Source organism: Somniosus microcephalus, chromosome 8 (assembly GCF_052327205.1).
Source record: "Somniosus microcephalus isolate GS21.2 chromosome 8, FLI_Smic_1.0, whole genome shotgun sequence".
NCBI lineage: Eukaryota > Metazoa > Chordata > Chondrichthyes > Squaliformes > Somniosidae > Somniosus > Somniosus microcephalus.
Window position 1 is genome coordinate 16,793,778 of NC_140994.1, and position 19,625 is coordinate 16,813,402.

Genomic DNA, 19,625 nt, shown 5'->3' on the forward strand with positions numbered 1-19,625 from the left:
GACGACAGCCGGGACGCAGCAGGCCCCCGACACCGCCTCATCTGATACCCGCAGCGACACACCGACCCCTACGCTGGCATCCGTTACACTGGACCAAGCGAGACCGCACCAACTGGCCAGTTCCACAATGGACATTAAGGTAAATGGTCACGATACAATCTGCCTTTTTGACTCTGGGAGCACGGAGAGCTTCATCCACCCCGACACGGTGCGGCGTTGCTCTCTCCCAGTCCTGCCTGCGCAACAGCGGATTTCTATGGCCTCCGAGTCCCAGTCGGCGGACATCGGCGGCTACTGCGTGGTGACACTCGTAGTAGACGGGACCGTGTACGATCATTTTAAACTTCTGGTCCTGCCTGACCTCTGCGCTGCCGTCCTGCTGGGGTTAGATTTTCAGTGCCACCTTAAAAGTGTTACGATGGCGTACGGTGGACCCCTACCCCCACTCACAGTCCGCAGCCAGCAGCTTCCAAATTGCCCGCCGCGCACCAGGTGCAACCTCTCCACACTCAGAGTCACCCCCCCACCACTGTTTGCTAACCTCACCCCCGACTGTAAGCCCATCGCCACAAAGAGCAGGCGATACAGTGCCGGGGACAGGGTTTTCATTAAAACCGAAGTGGAGCGGCTCCTGAAAGAAGGGATTATTGAGGGCAGCACCAGCCCCTGGCGAGCCCAGGTTGTGGTCGTTAAGACCAGCGAGAAGCAGCGCCTGGTCATCGACTACAGCCAGACAATAAATCGCTACACCCTGCTGGACGCCTACCCACTCCCCCGTATAGCTGATATGGTCAACCAGATCGCGCAGTACCACGTCTTCTCGACCATTGACCTGAAATCAGCGTACCACCAGCTCCCCATCCGCCCTGAGGACCGCCAGTACACTGCCTTTGAGGCAAACGGCCGCCTCTATCACTTCCTTAGGGTTCCCTTTGGCGTCACCAACGGGGTCTCCATCTTCCAAAGGGAGATGGACCGGATGGTAGATCAAAATGCGTTGCAGGCCACTTTCCCATATCTGGACAATGTGACCATCTGCGGCCGTGACTTGCAGGACCATGACGCAAACCTCGAAAAATTCCTCCGCACCGCCCAACTCCTAAACCTGACATATAACAAGGAGAAGTGCATATTCCGCACAAACCGCCTCGCCATCCTTGGCTGTGTTGTGGAACACGGAGTCATCGGCCCCGACCCCGACCGGATGCGTCCCCTTATGGAACTTCCACTGCCCCACTGCCTCAAGGCCCTGAAGAGGTGCCTAGGGTTTTTCTCCTATTACGCCCAGTGGGTCCCCTACTATGCGGACAAGGCCCGTCCGCTGATCAAGTCCACCTCTTTTCCCTTGACGCGTCCGACTTTGCCCTGGCCGCTACCCTCAATCAGGCGGGGAGACCCGTGGCCTTCTTTTCACGAACCCTCCAAGGCCCGGAGACCAGACACTCTGCTGTTGAGAAGGAGGCCCAGGCGATTGTGGAGGCTGTGCGTCATTGGAGGCACTACCTGGCCGGAAAACGATTTACCCTGCTCACTGACCAGCGTTCAGTTGCTTTTATGTTTAACAACAAGCAGAGGGGCAAAATCAAAAATGACAAGATCTTGAGGTGGAGAATCGAACTTTCCACCTACAACTACGAGATCTTGTACCGGCCCGGGAAGCTAAATGAACCCCCGGATGCGCTATCGCGTGGCACCTGCGCCAGCGCGCAGATCGATAGACTACGGGTCCTCCACAATGACCTCTGCCACCCGGGGGTCACCAGGTTCTTCCACCTCATCAAGGCCCGCAACCTGCCTTACTCTATTGAGGAGGTCAGGACCATGACCAGGAACTGCCAAGTCTGCGCTGAGTGCAAACCACACTTTTATAGACCAGACAGGGCCCACCTGATAAAAGCCACTCGCCCCTTCGAGCGCCTGAGCGTTGATTTTAAAGGGCCTCTTCCCCTCCTCCGACCGCAATGTGTACTTCCTCAATATTATTGATGAGTACTCCCGTTTCCCGTTCGCCTTCCCCTGCCCGGACATGACCAGTGCCACGGTCATTAAATGTCTGAACAACCTCTTCACCCTGTTCGGCTTCCCCAGCTATATCCATAGCGACCGGGGCTCATCGTTTATGAGCGACGAACTCCGTCAGTACCTGCTAACTAGGGGTATTGCCACAAGCAGGACCACCAGTTACAACCCCCGGGGGAACGGACAGGTGGAAAGAGAAAATGCGACAGTTTGGAAGGCCGTCCTGCTAGCCTTAAAGTCTAGGGGCCTTCCAACCTCCCGCTGGCAGGATGTGCTCCCCGATGCGCTCCACTCTATTCGGTCACTGCTCTGCACTGCCACTAACGCCACCCCTCATGAGAAAATGTTTGTCTTCCCAAGGAAGTCCACATCAGGGACATCGCTACCCGCCATGGCTGACGTCCCCAGGGCCAGTCCTACTGAGAAGACACGTGAGGACCTATAAAACGGACCCCCTGGTCGAGAGGGTCGACCTCCTCCACGCCAACCCCCAGTATGCTTACATCGCATACCCGGACGGGCGGGAGGACACAGTCTCCATAAGAGACCTTGCACCCTCGGGGACCACAGTAACCCACTACCCACTACCACCCCCCCCCCCCCCCCCCCCCCCACGATCCGATATCCAGCCCCAGCAGACGGCAGGCCTGGGCCCCGCGACCCGCTCGACATCTACGAGGACGACACGCCTGTGCCACAGCCTACGCTGGACTCGACGCCGGAAGCTTCACTACCCCTGCCGTCGCCACGCCGATCACAGCGGCAGACAAGACCTCCGGAGAGACTCCAATACACTAACTTTTAATACACTTCACCCCGCCGGACTCAATTTTAAACAAGGGGTGAATGTGGTAAACCACTGTTTGTATTCCTGTTTGTCCTGTTTGTATTCCACTGTGTACATGCCTGGACATGCCTCGGCTGACTCCTCCCACAGGTCCTAGTACAAAGGTGACTGCTCCCCAGCCCTTGGTATCCTGGACCGGTCGACCACTCGAGGCAGACTTCCATTCTGTTGTTAATAAAAGCCTTTAGTTACTCTTCTAACTCTCAGTCTTTTATGAGTAATTGATAGCGCATCAATGAGTACAATTTTTTTTTTTTTTTTAAGTAATTAAAATATATAACTTGAAGGTTGTGTATCTGTCAGGCAAGTACAGTTTTAAGTGCTACTGGCCTCCATACCTAATGCCCTTTGATACTTAAATACTCCGAAAGTATGTGGATATCTTATTACGGCTCAAGGGAAACACAGAGAAGGCAGCAGAAAAAAATTGTGTACAATGTGCTGGAATGGGTTTGTCCCTGCAGTTTTCCCACATGGTGCGTTCCTGATGTCGACTGTGCCCAGTAGCTCAGGAACCATTGTGTCCTATGAAATATTTGATTAAGGTGCCCATGTAGCTAATGAGTTTGCCTTGGACTGGTTGCCATTTACCTTTACTGTTGCTGGATACTGATTTCAAGAGCTGAAATTTTAATGTGAAGGAGACAGATGGCAGTCAGCCAGTTGCCTTGTTTTCAATTAACCTGCTCTCCCACTTTCATAAAGAGAAATATATATTTTCTTGCTATTTTCTGAGGAAGGATGTTCTTGCCATGGAGGGAGTGCAGCGAAGATTCACCAGACTGATACCTGGGATGGCAGGAATGACGTATGAGGAGAGATTGGGTCGATTGGGCTTATACTCGCTGGAGTTTAGAAGAATGAGAGGGGATCTCATTGAAACTTATAAAATTCTAACAGGACTAGACAGACTAGATGCAGGAAGGATGTTCCCGATGGTCGGGGAGTCCAGAACCAGGGGTCACAGTCTAAGGATAAGGGGTAAGCCATTTAGGACAGAGATGAGGAGGAATTTCTTCACCCAGAGAGTGGTGAACCTGTGGAATTCTCTACCACACAAGGCAGTGGAGACCAATTCATTAAATATATTCAAAATGGAGTTGGATATATTTCTTAAGGCTAACAGGATATGGGGAGAAAGCAGGGACAGGGTACTGAATTTGGATGATCAGCCATGATCTCATTGAATGGCGGAGCAGGCTCGAGGGGCCGAATGGCCTACTCCTGCTCCTATTTTCTATGTTTCTATGTAACCCCTTTGCTCCTCTCACCCTCCCCGGTCCTGGTGTGTATTCTGAGAGATTGCTCAGTGTCGTAATACAATTTTGAATTGGACACCATTTATGAGAAGCAAAATAACTGGCTCCCCCCAAGCAGACAGCTGACACTGCACCACTGTGATTTACTCCATGGGTCCCATTGATTTTTATAGCTGTGCTCTGAAGGTCATTTGTGGCGCTTTCCATTCCTGAGGTGAAGTAGCAGGCCTGGCTAACTATAGTGCGTTTTTTGGAAAGCTGTTATTTGGTAACCACCTCAAGATTATTTAAAGTCTGTAACTAGCAATTGAATCCAGTATTTCAAAACTTTGTGAGTTACTCAGATTTGGTCATCCTTCCTGGTTATTTTAGAAGCTTATAATTTTTGATTTCTGCCCCCCCCCCCCCCCCCTCCAAAAAACCTCCATTTAATTTTCATTATTTTTCAATTGCACATGAGACCAAAAAAACTGCTTGAAAACCCAAGCGTAACAGGGCATGTTGACTTCATGTGAGGACCTATCTTTTGCAACCCCCAGCCCCATTCCCAAGATGTGCATCTATACTGCACTGTTATTTTTATAGTAAGAGATGGATCCTGGGAATGCCCACAAAATAAAGGATGCTTTGACAGGTCTTCTGCCTCCATTTTGCAGGAGTGTTCCTTGGATGTGTTTCTCCTCACTGCAAGGGTCAGAGGGAGCAACTTTACATTCAGGGTGCAGATCACTGAGTAGTGGGAATAAACAGCTTCTCCTTTAAGCCAGGGATGTCTAAACCTTTTCTCTTCATGGATCACTCGGTTGCTTATCTTTGAGCCCTTGGGCTGCTATCTACTGAGGTGATGATACCAAACCTGCTTTGGATGGCCCCAGACTTTCTTGCTCTTTTTGGCATCCCTTTGATGCTTTGACACTTCTCCTTCTTGCTCCAAGTTCACCATAGCACTCGTTCCTTCCCCGCTCCCCCTCCCCCAGCAGTTCAAGGTGGTAGTCTTCCCGTTTTTCTCTCCTGTTCAACCTGGCACTTTTTTCTTCTCTTTTTTTTCCCCCCACCCCGGCCTTTCTGGTACTGTTGTTCCCCCAACTCCTCCAATCTCATGCTGACAAACGTTTACGCTTGGTGGAGCTCCTGACTCCACCCTCTCGGCACCGCCACCACATGCGACTGTGCCAAGTGATTCATTGCCATTGTGCATTGTAGATGGGAAATGGGAATGCCTAATATCAGAATCCCAGCAGCGGTGTTTGCCTGGAGGAGCAGCAACATCGCGTGGCAGGAACTAACAGCAGTGTTGAGGGAGTGGATGAGAGCTGAACGGAGAGGGGGCCAGTTGCTGCCGTCCACTTTTGCGGGCCAGATAGCCTGCACTCATGGGCTGGACCTGGACCGTGGGTTGTAGTTTGGATAGCCCTGGTTTAGCAAGTCCCCAGTAGTGGCTGAGGCTGGACGCTTTCATTAATGTAGAATCCAGGGTTTATATTCTGAATGTCTATTTGAATGTCACATTCCATAGATTAATATCAATTCTGGTGACATTTTTCTTGGAATTTTGAAGTGATAAAAAGTACTACATCGCCATGTTTAATTTTCATAGCAGTAATTGAACAAATTGGAGATGGTGGTGCTAAAATTGGTACGTTTAAATATAAAGAACGTCCTGGGTCGAGGTTCTCTGGCATAAAGAAAACAAGTTTGCAAGCCAACTGGGGAAAATATCCTTTGCATAACCTGCTGTCGGTCACTGGATTAGGCAGATAATTGCCGAGCAAACAGCAGAAACTCTTCACTACAACACTGATTAGCCTGCAACCTCTGGTGAGATATACATTGTTTATGGCTCCTTGGTTTCCTCGAGGAAACCATACAGAATGCCCTTGTTCAAGGTGGCACAGCACATTGATGCTTTAAATGTCCCAAATAAATAATGCCCTTGCTATGAGTTTTCTGTGATTCACAACTATTTTCTCCAGAGAATATGGATAAAGAAGATATCTAATGAAATGTGGGATGCAATTTATATTGTACAAGTGAGCTTGTTCAGATAACTGAGTTGGGTTATGATCAGTTGTACAAATGGAATATAGATCCTCTTCATTCTGTTTTTACCAAATTTTAGGTAAGATGATTAAAATGATTTGAAACATAGAAGATAGGAGCAGGAGTAGGCCTTTCGGCCCCTTGAGCCTGTTCCGCCATTTAATGAGATCATGGCTGATCATCCAAATTCAGTACCCTGTCCCTGCTTTCTTCCCATATCCCTTGATCCCTTTAGCCTTAAGAAATATATCTAACTCCTTCTTGAATATATTTAATGAATTGGCCTCAACTGCCTTCTGTGGTAGAGAATTCCACAGGTTCACCACTCTCTGGGTGAAGAAATTCCTCCTCATCTCAGTCCTAAATGGCTTACCCCTTATTCTTAGGCTGTGACCCCCTGGTTCTGGACTCCCCGACCATCGGGAACATCCTTCCTGCATCTAGTCTGTCTAGTCCTGTTAGGATTTTATCAGTTTTAATGAGATCCCCTCTCATTCTTCTAAACTCTAGTGAATATAAGCCCAATTGACCCAATCTCTCTCCATATGTCATTCCTGCCATCCCAGGTATCAGTCTGGTGAATCTTTGCTGCACTCCCTCCATGGCAAGAACATCCTTCCTCAGATAAGGTGACCAAAACTGCACACAATACTCAAGGTGTGGTGTCACCAAGGCCCTGTACAACTGCAGCAAGCCATCCTTGCTCCTGTACTCGAACCCTCTCGCTATGAAGGCCAACATACCATTTGCCTTCTTAACCGCCTGCTGCACCTGCATGCTTACCTTCAGCGACTGGTGCACAAGAACACCCAGGTCTCGTTGCACTTCCCCTTTTCCCAATCTATTGCCATTCGGATAATCTGCCTTCCTGTTTTTGCCGTGGATGTAAACCTTAAATTGACCCAGAGGTTTTGGAGAGATTCCAGTCATGTCACTGACTCTGAGTTGGCAGTTCTCAATTATGATGGGATTGGCATGAAATGTGAAAATTTAACTTTTTGTTCATTCGCATATATATTATCAATTTATTTTAAGATTTGATCTAATTCAGAGTTTTCAAATGAGCGACGTCTAAATACCGAGTAATTCTGTAAAAACAGATTTTTTGATTGTTGAATATAGCCTTCCATTGCAAAGACCATTACTTCCCCCTCCGTAACACCGCCCTCCTGTGCCCCTACCTCAGTGCGACTGTCGCCGAAACGCTCCTCCATGCCGACGGACAACGATTCCCGTGCTCTCCCAGCTGGCCTCCGATCTTCCACCTTCTGTAAACTTTAGCTAACCCAAAACTCTGCTGTCCATATACTATCCTGCATCACGTCCTGCTCGCTCTCCCCTGATGCTTCAAATTTAAAATTCTTGTCCTTGTGTTTAAATCCCTCCATAACCTTGCTCTGCCCTATCTCTAACATCTTCCAGTGCTACCACTCCCCCCCCCCCCCCCCCCCCCCCAAATTTCTCCATTGCTGATTCCGGCCTCTTGTCTCCCTCCTTTTGCCCTTTCCATTGGTGGCCATGCCTTCATACACCTAGGTCCCACATTCTGGAATTCCTCTCCATGATCTTATCGAATGGCGGAGCCAGCTCGAAGGGCTGTATGGCCTACTCCTGCTCTTATGTAAACACCATCTGCCTCTTCGCCTCCCTCTCCTGCATTAACACCCTTATTAAACCGCACCCCGTTGACCAAGCTTTTGGTCACCCCTCCTAATATCGTTTCCTTTTGGCTCAACATCCATTTTTTCCTTGCACCGTGGGCCATTCTTCTGTTAAAGATTCTGTATAACTGCAAAATGTTCTTGTGATACCTATATTATGCATGCAATTTCATTGCTTTATAGCTGTAAGATACTCCCTAGTCTGTGGAAAACTTAAGTATTACTTGGAAAGGGGGAAGTCAAAGTCTGCAGTTTTTTAATTTTACCAGTAGGATTTGAAGCAGTCTGAATTTCCGAATTGTCAACATGGATTTGCAGTAGAATTATGCACCTGCAGGTTCGTTTGTTTGGGGCCAATATAGTTTCGCTGTAAGCTTGCACTGGAACAACCTACAAAAACAGAAAACATTCCTTTCTTATCTCCCCAGGGGTTTAATATTAAAAGTGTGCAGTCTCAAGGTTTCAAGTTAAATGTGTGGGATATTGGAGGACAGAGAAAAATAAGGCCGTACTGGAGAAACTACTTTGAAAATACTGATGTGCTCGTGAGTATTTGCTTATTTACCCATGCTCTCTTTTACATGCAACCCTACTGTCTACTGACTTTTACCCATACTCGTTCACTCTGTAGCTCACATTCCTCTTAATGTCAACACAATGTGACCAACTAGATTGATAGGATTTTAACTATTGGTTATTAACCATCTAATGCTATTGGATTATCATTAAAGCAGAGGATAAATTGCTTCCACGGCTACTCCCTCATTCCAAATACAGTATCTTAACTTTTTTTTAAACAAGGAATTGTTTATAATGCTTCTCTCGGAAGCCCTGTAAACCTTGGCACCAGCTTGTGGCGCTAATGCGCTGCAGTGACTTTAGGTAAAGAGGAATGTCCATTTGTAAGTTTGGTTCACAAGTTGGGATCTCTAAATCTTGTCTTGTGGAAAGTGATCAGGCCAGATGATCCGAAGGGTAATTAATCAAAACCAGCCATTTTTTTTTTTTAACAAACCTGTTTCAGATTTATTCTTTCTCCTTTCTGAATTTATAACTTGCCTTTTTGTGAAGAATTGCAAACCTACTTACTGAAATGTTGGCTTATGTATCTCTGGTTGCCTTTACGCTATAACTATGTGTTGGTGCGGATTGTTCTTGTTTAGTATGAAGCCGTAGTGTAAATCCGGAGCTAGGGCCAGGGGAAAACCTGACTCTGGAGCGAAGCAGTGTGACACTCCATCCTCTAGGAAGTGTCACTCGGCTTTGCTATGACATCAGGTCAGGCCCTGATTTTGGAGTTACAGTACAACTTTAGTGTTGGTGTAAAGTGGCACGCACCGATGCTACAGTTGTCGTGTAAATGCAGCCTCAGTAATGGTTTAAATTCGAAGCATTTGCCTAGTGACAAAAGAACAGGGCAACATTTGGAAGTTATCTTTCTTAATCAAATGTGCCCAACAGGATTTTTGGGGCCAATTCAACTGTCCATCAAACTTACATTCCTACATTTCCATCTGTTTAATCGGAGGCGGGCCAGCATGGGTTCAGCTGAAAGATACACTACTACACATATTCTGCTCTAAGTTACTACAGGACTATCCTTTATCCGAACTTCCGAAAACCTCTAAAAACCGAAAGTTTTTTCGTTCAGCGTAAGTCGTGCGCACGACATGACCAGAGTGGCGCATGACTTACGCTGAGCAGGGCAGAGGGCCACAGAGTTCCCTCCTGGGTAGGAGATTGCAGGCCGAGCCGGGCAGTGTGAAGGAGGTACCGGGAGAGTGAACTCAACAATACAGTGGCCCGTCCGATATTCTTTTCTCTTCCCCCCCCCCCCCCCCCCCACCCAACCCGACCCCCGACCTGATTTGCGGGCCAGCTTAGTAGGAGTCAGCCGATTATCCGGCTTTCCAGAGAAGCAGGAAGGGGAATGAGACACGGAACAGTCGCAAGAGGTAGCCTGAGCTTTTAAAATTTATATTAAATACAAATTTCCCAATCTTATAATAATACCTTCTGAAATCTGAAAACCGAAACTCAGCTGGTCCCAAGGCTTTCGGATAAGGGATAGTGTACCTGTACTAGACAACAGTTGTGGAAGCTATAAGGGTCGCGCTCGTTTTTATCCGACCTAGTCTCATGGTTTATTGCACAATGGACTGATCAACCGCTAGAATGGCTTGTCAGGAGGATGGTGAGGCCAGGTCGCAACCTCATTCAGAAACCATTGGATATTCTAATGTGAAGATAGTAGGTTTGGTATTCTGGAAGGATGTGATCAAACTGGCCAAAGAGCTTTCTTTCTTCAAACTGGTCTTCTGACTCAAGACACCGGAGGCATGAAAGTTAGCACAGTTCTCATATTGCTCGCTGTTTGAAGATGCATCTCCGGGTATTAAATTTGCAAGGTAATAGATGGTCTTGTTCTGGAATTGGGAAAATGTAAGGTAGTTCCTTCAGGAACTTATCCAATTCCCTTTTGAAAGCCACGATTGAATCTGCCTCCGCCACCCTTTCAGTGCATTCCAGATCCCAACCACTCGCTGTGTAAAAGTTTTTCCTCATGTCGCCTTTGGTTCTTCCGCCAATCACCTTAAATCTGTGTCCTCTGGTTCCCAACCCTTCCGCCAATGGGAACAGTTTCTTTCTATCTATTGTCTAGACCTCTCATGATTTTGAGCACATCTATCAAATCTCTTCTCGACCTTCTCTGCTCTAAGGAGAACAACCCCAGCTTCTCCAGTGTATCCACATAACTAAAGTCCCTCATCATCCTGGAACCATTCTGGTAAATCTTTTCTGCACCCTCTCTAAGGCCTTCACATCCTTCCTAAAGTGCGGTGCCCAGGATTGGACACAATACTCCAGTTGAGGCCGAACCAGTGTTTTATAAAGTTTCATCATAACTTCCTTGCTTTTGTACTCTATGCCTCTATTTTCCTGAATGTCTCCTGAAATTTTATTTTGTGTTCGCATGGTGTAGCAGTACTGCTTCTGTTGCTAGTCTTTTGGGTGTACAAATAATTGTTGTCCCTCTGCAGGATTACCAAATTTAGCATCTTTGTATTCTGTCGTGAATAGCTTACTCGCTTCCAATTCAGTTGCTGCATTTAGTGGTTCAGGGCAAGAACTGAAATCAATTCAGATTGGTGTGATTTTTCATTGAATGTGATCTCCCTGCTCTAAACTGGACAATAGGGCATTTTCTTTTTACCAGTTGGTAAGTCATTTTGAATAGTTGCTGTCCTGTTTGAGTTGTACTGTGCTGGGATTTTTGATTTTTGTAATGCACCTTGTCTTCTGACTTGTAAACCAATTGCAATTTTCTTCCAGATCTACGTCATTGACAGTGCAGACCGAAAAAGGTTTGAAGAAACGGGGCAGGTGAATGGTGTTATTTTTCCTCCTGAAATGTTATACACACAGCTGCATCAATCTGTTCACTCTGCAGTACTCCTTTGTTTCATCATATCTGTCCAGCAAAACCAGGTTTATAGCAAATCGGAATGAAGGTGGGCACAATAATTAGTGACCAAGAAATCGCTGGTTCTCCTTGATAGTTACTGATGTGCATAAATACAGAGTTTATGTTCACAAGTGAGTTCTGAAACACATAAATGCCAAGGTTTTTTTTTTAGAAGCCGCTTCATTGACCAATCCATTAGTCACCTCTCCCAATCGCTCCTCCTTTGGCTCGGTGTCGATTTTTGTCTGATTACACTTGTGTGAAGCGCCTTGGGACATTAATGGCGCTATATAAATGAAGGTCCGTAGAAAGAGTACATAAAGTAAAAGACTTGAGTCTTGGTTTCAACTTGGCGAGGAAACGAGGAGGAAGGGCGGATAAAACAACATATTTGGCGCTTGGGAAGAACAGGAGAAGAAATGTCGGGAGCTAAGAAAAGAGAGGTCGCAATGGAGAGACGGGGTTTTGGAAGCTAAAGATGTTCCATGTGCAAATTTATCATCCTGTGTGAGCAGACTTCGATGCCTCAGCTAAGAAAATAAATTGGTCTTTCAATATATTGCTCCATTCCCTAGGTAAGAAAATATTTAAGATCCATAAATTTAGCTTGGTTTCCATTGATTGAATGGTTTAGGAATTTCTTGTCCATATTGTGCAATGAGGCAGTCCAGGATAAAAATGCATATAAAGTAATGAGGCGGTATAAGAGAGAGAGCGCAAGCACCAAGCCCAACCTACTTGTTTCTGTCTGTGAATTGACTTTTGAAGATTGTGGTGTTCATTGGAATGGGATTCTTGGCACTTTGGAATATCAGGAGCAGAACTACCAATTTTAAAGTGTTGCACCTTTTTACTTTCAGAGCGCCTTAATTTGGGGAGAACAGTAGATTCCAGCTTCATCAGCGTATCCGCTAAAGGGCTAGTGTAACCTTTTTCATTTGAATACGCTTTCAGGAGCTTGCGGAGCTGCTGGATGAAGAGAAGCTGAGTGGCGTTCCCGTTCTCGTATTTGCCAACAAGCAGGACTTGCTTACAGCTGCCCCGGCGTCCGAGATAGCTGAGGGATTGAATCTGCACACAATTCGTGACCGTGTCTGGCAAATCCAGTCTTGCTCTGCACTCACAGGAGAGGGTGTACAGGTATGCTGCCCTCGCTATTTATTTCTGTATCCAGAAAGAGTGCAGTTATTTTATTGTAGTGCACATTGAAGTCTTGTTCCCCTTTAATCTTGGATTATCGTGGCAGGCCAGTGACTGCTTTCTGCAGATGATGAGCGTAGCTTGGAAGTAGAATATTGAACTGTGTAAGGATGCGAGCACCCTGATTTTTTTTGACTCTTAATTAGTTTTAATACTAATGAATAATAAAATATAAAACAAATGCGTTGGTGTATTTCCCAGCAATCAACTGTTGATTGTCATTCAATTAAGCTTAGTGATTGATTTACAGTCACTAATCCTTCCGGTTGGATGTCATCACATATCTATACTGAGTAAGTCGACTATCTTTCTGCACCAAAATAGTCACTGCTGGGGAAAGCACTTGAAACAGATTAAAACCACCCTGCAAAGTCTCCAGTATGTAGTAGTGGCAACAATGTATACTGCGTGAGTGATTCCAAGGCTTCTGTTGGTTCGGATATAATGGTTATAAATTGATATCTGCGTCTGTGATTGGGCATTTAACCCCTTGAGATTCCAGTGTTTGAGTCATTCCCAGGGCACTACTGCATTGAAGAGATGGCAAGAAAATCCCTATTCTTATCTGCTGTGTTTAATCCCTCCATGTCTTCACCTCTCCCTATGTCTGTAATCTTTTTCAGCCCTAATCACAGACAGCTTCATCCAGGCTCTTTACACTTTGGCAAAGAGATGTGTAAATCGGAATGCTGGCTTCCTCCCGCCAGGGTGCTCAGTGACGGGTCGGTATAGGCCGAAGCTCTTTCTCCCTGTAGTCATTTCCCCTTTTTGCCACAAATCTACCTCCTGGCTGGGTCCTTCATCTCCTACATGGGCCCGAGGAATCCCTTCAGTTACATGCCCAGAAGTTCTAGACCATGAAGGAGAAGTATTTGGACACGTGCCTCGCACACCAAAAGCTTAACCTGCTTTTAGGACCTTGCTGCCATTGAAGATAGATCAAAGTGCCATTTTCCCCTTCTCAGTAGGGTCCTGCTGGACTGTCTCGGCTGCACGTGCCATTGCCCAGGTGCTGATACAAATCACCATTTGGAATAGCGGCCTCCTGCACCTTCCAGTCAATACCTTGGAGCTCTCCTCTCAGGCTGCGCAAAGCCATTATATTGCACTAGGGGGCACCAAACATATCCCAATTGTCAGCCTATTGCTCAAAAAGGTGGGTAGGTCGCACTGGATACCCAGGTGAGTCTGCGACCAGCACCTGTTCAGCAAATTGTATTTGGGTTTAACACTCAACTGTACCTGCTAAAAGGTGTTGAATCCTGTGTAATTTGTGATTGATTTTTTTGGGGGTTAAAAATCCTGCAATTCTATTTCAGGATGGAATGAACTGGGTTTGCAAAAATGTCAATGCAAAGAAGAAATGAAACCATCCCAGAGCACAAAGGAAGGACCCAGAAGAGACCATTCCTAGTTTGATGACACTAATTAATTGTTCCTGACCCAAATCTCCACTACCATTCCACAGTTTTAGCTATGTACCAAGAAGAAACCTGGGAGTACTGTAGCTCCAATACACTACCTGAGTTTCCACGATCCTTTTATAAATACTGCACTTGTTTTGTGAATGTTGCTGCGATGCATCAGTCTGCGCATTTTTTCGTACTATCCTTCTGGATGTAGTGTGCTATAAACTGCGCGGACTGATGTGCGATAATAACTCTTGTGGAACATGCCTTTTATTAGTTTTTTTTGCTGGAAGGTTTAAAAAAAAAAAAATTGTAATTGTCATGGTTGGGTGTGTGTTTTTCCTCCTCCAGTTTAGTGTTTCTTTTTATAAAACTTGTATCTCCCTTCCCCTCCTTTTGTGTAGATGAACCATTCTCCTCTATATGTCAAGTTATACTGATTTGTGTGCCCCTTTGCAGAGAACTCTCTCCACTTCAGTATGTACAGTTAAATATATATTTTCTTAATTGGAACTGGAATGATTTGCCACCTCCGCTCCCAAAAGAAACTTTTTGTTTTCCTTTCCCACTCCCTCATGGATGCACGAGGTCCTGGCGCATCATTGCTTCAAACTTTTGAAACTGTCACTAATTCCATCGATGGAGGTACAAGATAGATAGGTGGGAGGGAGGGGTGTGATTCAGGCTGGTTATGCAGCTACCCTGCAAATAAACGCCGACACACACAAGCAGCAGTGAAATTTACCAAAAGGTCTATTACAACCTTAGTTGAACCAGAAACTAGTCCAGCATCATACACAAATGTTTGGCCCAGACTAGATGCAACCGATGAGTTGCCTTAATGGTCAGTTTTTTTCATCTACCAATTTTGTTCATAGAATCCATTTACCGTGGGCTCGGTTTTAACTCCCGGGTAAGAACTCGGCACAGCAAGCGGCTCGATGTCCAGGCCTGGTAGCAGGGAGGCTCGGCCGATTTTAATGGCCGGGCACCATTAACGTGCCAGTTGCCGACTTGCCACAAACGGGCCGGCCAGTCAGCAGGAAGCAGCTGCCGAGCCGTTAAAATTGGGTGGCGGTGGCGGGGGGGGGGGGCCCACCGCCGGGGACCCAGGGGGAATGGTCCCCGGCACAAAGTAAGTGCTTCGGGATGGGAAATTCCAATCGGGGGGAGGTCCAAGGTTTCCACTAGGCGGGGAGGTAGTTAATATCGACCCCTGTGTTTCAGTGTATGACCATTCTGATTGTCTATTGCGTTGCGTCAGTGGAGTTACCTGTGTGTTTTGACATTCCTTATAACTATTTATTTGCTACAACTTTGTCCATAGCTTTAGTTGCTTGAGCCACTTTCAATGTACAGACTGTCCCGCATGTTTTCAATAGATTAATGTTGGTTTCTTTTAAATGTCGTAGGTTTAATGACCTGGATGAAACTGAACCAGTTTGCTTGAACTGTAAAATGTAGTTGGACCTTGTAAATGGCCGGGGTGGGGGGAATTTTTTACACTGGGGAAACACAAGGGATCCTTCAGCTGCATGAGTCTTTGCACACAACAAGCATCCTGGCTGCAAACAATGATTTTGGTGGTTGTTGATGGTAGTAACAGAGCCCCCCTGACCATAAATGAATCTGACTAGTTAGGAGGCTGAAATCTAATGTGTTTAGTACACTGACAAGCTCACTCTTGAAGGGAAAAGGCAAATCTCTTGATTATAATTACAGTTGAGTTGAACAAAATACAGAAATAGTTGTCTTGCACAATTCCACAAGTTCAGTTAGCAGCAGTAACTCGATGCACATCTTTGTCGGAACTTTTTAGATTAAGTTTTTGATGACTTTTAGCTTGGCTGGCTTGCTTCTCCCTTGGTCCCAGTAGGCAAGGACATCCTGTTTGTTTACTAGACATGCTTACTACTGTCTGAATTACACTACTGTATATTCACAAAGCCATATTAACACTGTAGTGAAGGCAGTGATCCTAACAAAATACTAAACTGAGCTGTACAGCCGTAGCCAAAATACTATCTAGAAAATGCTCCGTACTCTGACATGACATTACAAATTGAAACACTGACCAAAGTTTCCTGGCATCGCCCTGCAGATCTGTTCTGACTTCAGTATATTTCTGTGTCTGCCTGGTTTCTGTGCAGGAAACCAGGTTGGTGCACAGTCCCCTGAAATTCTCGGCCTGATACAATTTAGCAGTGTCGAAGAGGTCTGGGAGAGTGCCAGAAATTTATTTTCGTTCAGTGGGGAAGGATTGATGATGATACAGAAGACTCCACAGCCTACAGCAGGTGTTGTAGCCGTGGAGGAGTCCAGCTTGAGTTTCCAGCCTGCGGTTTATTGTTGTGATATAGGTGACCAGAACATAGTGTGTGTGTGTGTGTTCTTTTCAGTGACACCCAGAGCTACATCTCGTAGCAGAGCAGATTGAGCTTTAACTTGATATTTTCTATTCAGTATTAAAAGGTTTTTATGGTTTAAAAGAAAAAAACTGTTCCCATGGATGTATTAAGCTTAAATAATAGATGAGAAATATACAGTGTTTATTTTATTTTTATGAAGCGGGATTGATTTCACTTTTCATTTGATTGCTATTTAACCATGTTATTTGTCAAGGTACTCTACATGTCACGAGTGTGCTGTTTTGCCCTAGTCTTTACAGTTTTTAGCTGAAGTGCACTCCTTCGCACCACTGTTTGAGTCTTGCTTTACAAGGTTGTATCTTGCTCTTATTTATGACCTTTCACCACTAGTGAACATTTTATACACAATTCATGAAGATTTTCTTTTATTTTGTAGCACAGTTGCTTTTCATAAATGCTAAAAATAATTCTAAGAAAAATCTTCCCCTCCATTTCATTGTCAAGGCTTCTAGTGACTTCATGAGGAATTTGATTTACATAAAGCAGCTGTGTAGCACTTCCAAAAATAACTCCGCCATGGTGTCAATTCGTGCACACATTAACCAATCTGACTGGTGGTGGAGGGTTTCCAAATTGAATGGGACCACTTGGTGCAACTAATTGGCTTATGCCACTGTTGCCTGGTCATGAGTCTTGACACTAAAACTAATATATATGACCATAAATGAACCTGACGTGTTGGGCGGGATTCTGGTGGCAATAGCATACCGACAAGCTCATAGTCGAAGGCTGAAGACCGATAGCTTGATACTGTTGCTGAATAAAACACTAAAATTGCACAACTTTTCTCCGTTCTCACCAATATCTTGATGTGGCCCTTGATATCCGAGCTGTTTGGATTAAGAATTAGTCTGTACATGTTGGAAATCTGCAAACAAAAAACTGTTAAGTGAACAACAGGCCAGTCAGCAACCGAAAGAAAAGTAGGTTTGTGCTTTTCAGGTGGGAAATTTCATTACAAAATACCTATTTCTCTTTCTGATAACTGACCTGCTGTACATTTCTAGTTTTTTTTTTGATCCTGTAACACTAATGTGTGACTGTTGCTTAATGAAATGTGTGACTTGATTATTGAAATATTTAACTGTCCACAAACACCTAGCTTCTAAATTTGTAGGGAGATTCTATGAAGGAAAAAATTCCATTTAGTCCATGCTTGTATGATCTTGGGGTTCCTTGAGTTTGTAAAGTTAGTAGCCATCCAACTGACTCGAGAACAGAAAGTTTACCCATGTTGTATTGAAAATAATAATTTAGATTTATTTAATGTCAATCATATCTTGCAGAAACATCTACAAAACGCTTCACATATTACAGGAATAAAAACACACAATTCTGGAAGTACTCAGCAGCTCAGGCAGCATCTGTGGAGAGAGAAACAGGTTGATGACCTTTTGTCAAAACTGGAAAACGTTAGAGATGTAACAAGTTTTAAGCGAGTGCAGTGGCAGGGAAAGAACAAACAACATTTCCAGCATTTTCTGTTTTGATTTCCAGCATCTGGGTTCGCTGAGACTTTTTGAACCCAAAAGTTGCTGAATCTCTCAAAACTAAAGTTTGTTTTAATTAGTGTGACCTAAACAGTTAAACTTGTTAAAAAGGAACACAGAACAACCCTGGTCTGATTCTGTGGTGGAAGAGAATCTGCACCAGTGACCTGTTCTGTTAGTCAAGGTACTGATATACGCAGCAATTATTCTTAACTACATCTGTGGAAAATGAAGCCATCTCAATTATAAAAATAAAAAAATCCTTGACATCTTAGTTGTTCAGATCAACTTTGATTCAATGGCTTCCTAGTTACAGATAGTCATGTGGCAATGGCTAGTCTGTTGGTCTCAGAATTCAAACCAGCAAAATTCTTCTTTTCTGCCCCTTGAGCTTTCTACGCAGTTACATATTTTTGTACCTAACCCCTTCTGGAAGTAACACACACTCCATCTGGTTGGTGGATGAAACCCCCATAATTGCAGACAATCCTTGATCAATCTTCTAAATCTATGTTCTTGCTACAAACTTGGTATCGTTGATGAAATCCTTTTCCTTTTTAAGGCTGTCTCTAATTTGCATTTGTGAATTTTGTGATTATTGTTTAGTAAAGATGGTAGTACAAGAATGGGGTGGGTGGGGGTGCGCGCGTGCGCGGAGACGGGGAGGTTTTGAGGATTAAACTTTTTGAGGAGGATAAAACATTTTCTAATTTTATGTATTGCCCAATGCATTCTCTGAGTGATATTGTACTTTAATGCTGTTATTGTAACGACAGTATTACATTCCAATGTAACTTGGATGGCATGTATCTTTTTCAAGCAGTTCCTTCCCATTTCCTTCTACATTCCTTTTTAGAAAAAAACACTTGATGGTTAAGTTCGTCCTGGAGTGCATGTGTTTTCTTTGTGTTGGTAATGCGTAAACTATCGTGATCCTTTGACATGCAGTCGCCTTTTTTTTTGGCTGTAGATATTCTGTCTATGGTTATTAAGTTCATATTGTTACTGTTATCAACTGTTTGCAGCTTTTATATTTTTCATTAGTCAAGAAGCAAATAAAGAAACTCTGGTATTTTGTCATAGTCCATACTGTATATGTAATTCAGATGCAGACTGTCTTGTTCATGGAATAAAGACTATTTAATAGAAATCAAGTGACATTCAATTGACTTTACCTACCCCCCCCCCCCGCCTCCCTCCACCCATCAAGCCTTATACTTTCTTGAGAAACTCGGTGAGGTGCTAAGGCCATTGACAGATAAAGTCCGACCAACTGAGCCAAGCTAATAACAGAAAATGCTGGAAAAACTCGGCAAGCCAGGCAACATCCGTGGAGAGAAATTAGAGTTGACGTTTCGGGTCGAAACCCTTTTTCAAAGCTAATGCTTGGTTCCCGGAATGCACCAGTGTCACGGTTTGCTACAATTCTCGGAATGCACCATTGTTATTGTTGGCCGACACCTAGAATGCATTCAGGCTGCCACTTTCTACTCAAACTGGGAATAAATGGGAAGCATGCTTGGTGTATGGCCAGTCACACTGTAAATTAAAGGTGCATTCTGATTTTCTAACTGGTCAACCACATTTTTTTGCTCGCCCATACGACACTGAATGAATGGATATCAGATCCAGGGTAAAAAAAAATATTTTTATCTTAGTGGTGCACTGCATCCCTGGTGCGATTGAACAGCTAAAACCCTTTAGTAACACTGATTAGAAGGCAGTGCTTCACCTACTAATGGGAGGGCCTTTTTGTAGCATTCTGGATGGTAATAGTAACGGAGATTGTTGAAACAAGGTGTGTA

The 19,625-nt window shown here is 44.8% G+C and overlaps 1 protein-coding gene across 2 annotated transcripts in view; it reads left to right on the top strand.

Annotated features, from left to right (window-relative positions):
• arl3b (ADP ribosylation factor like GTPase 3b) overlaps positions 1–18,970 on the top strand; it is a 31,866-nt gene extending 12,896 nt beyond the window's left edge. For both annotated transcript variants that reach the window (XM_085994294.1, XM_085994295.1), the window contains exons 3-6: positions 8,255–8,371; positions 11,160–11,210; positions 12,247–12,432; positions 13,812–18,970. In XM_085994294.1, the coding sequence (XP_085850420.1) occupies positions 8,255–8,371; positions 11,160–11,210; positions 12,247–12,432; positions 13,812–13,859 (402 nt within the window). In that variant the 3' untranslated portion in view covers positions 13,860–18,970. The remainder of the gene's footprint in view (positions 1–8,254; positions 8,372–11,159; positions 11,211–12,246; positions 12,433–13,811) is intronic.
• The last annotated feature ends 655 nt before the right edge of the window (positions 18,971–19,625 follow it).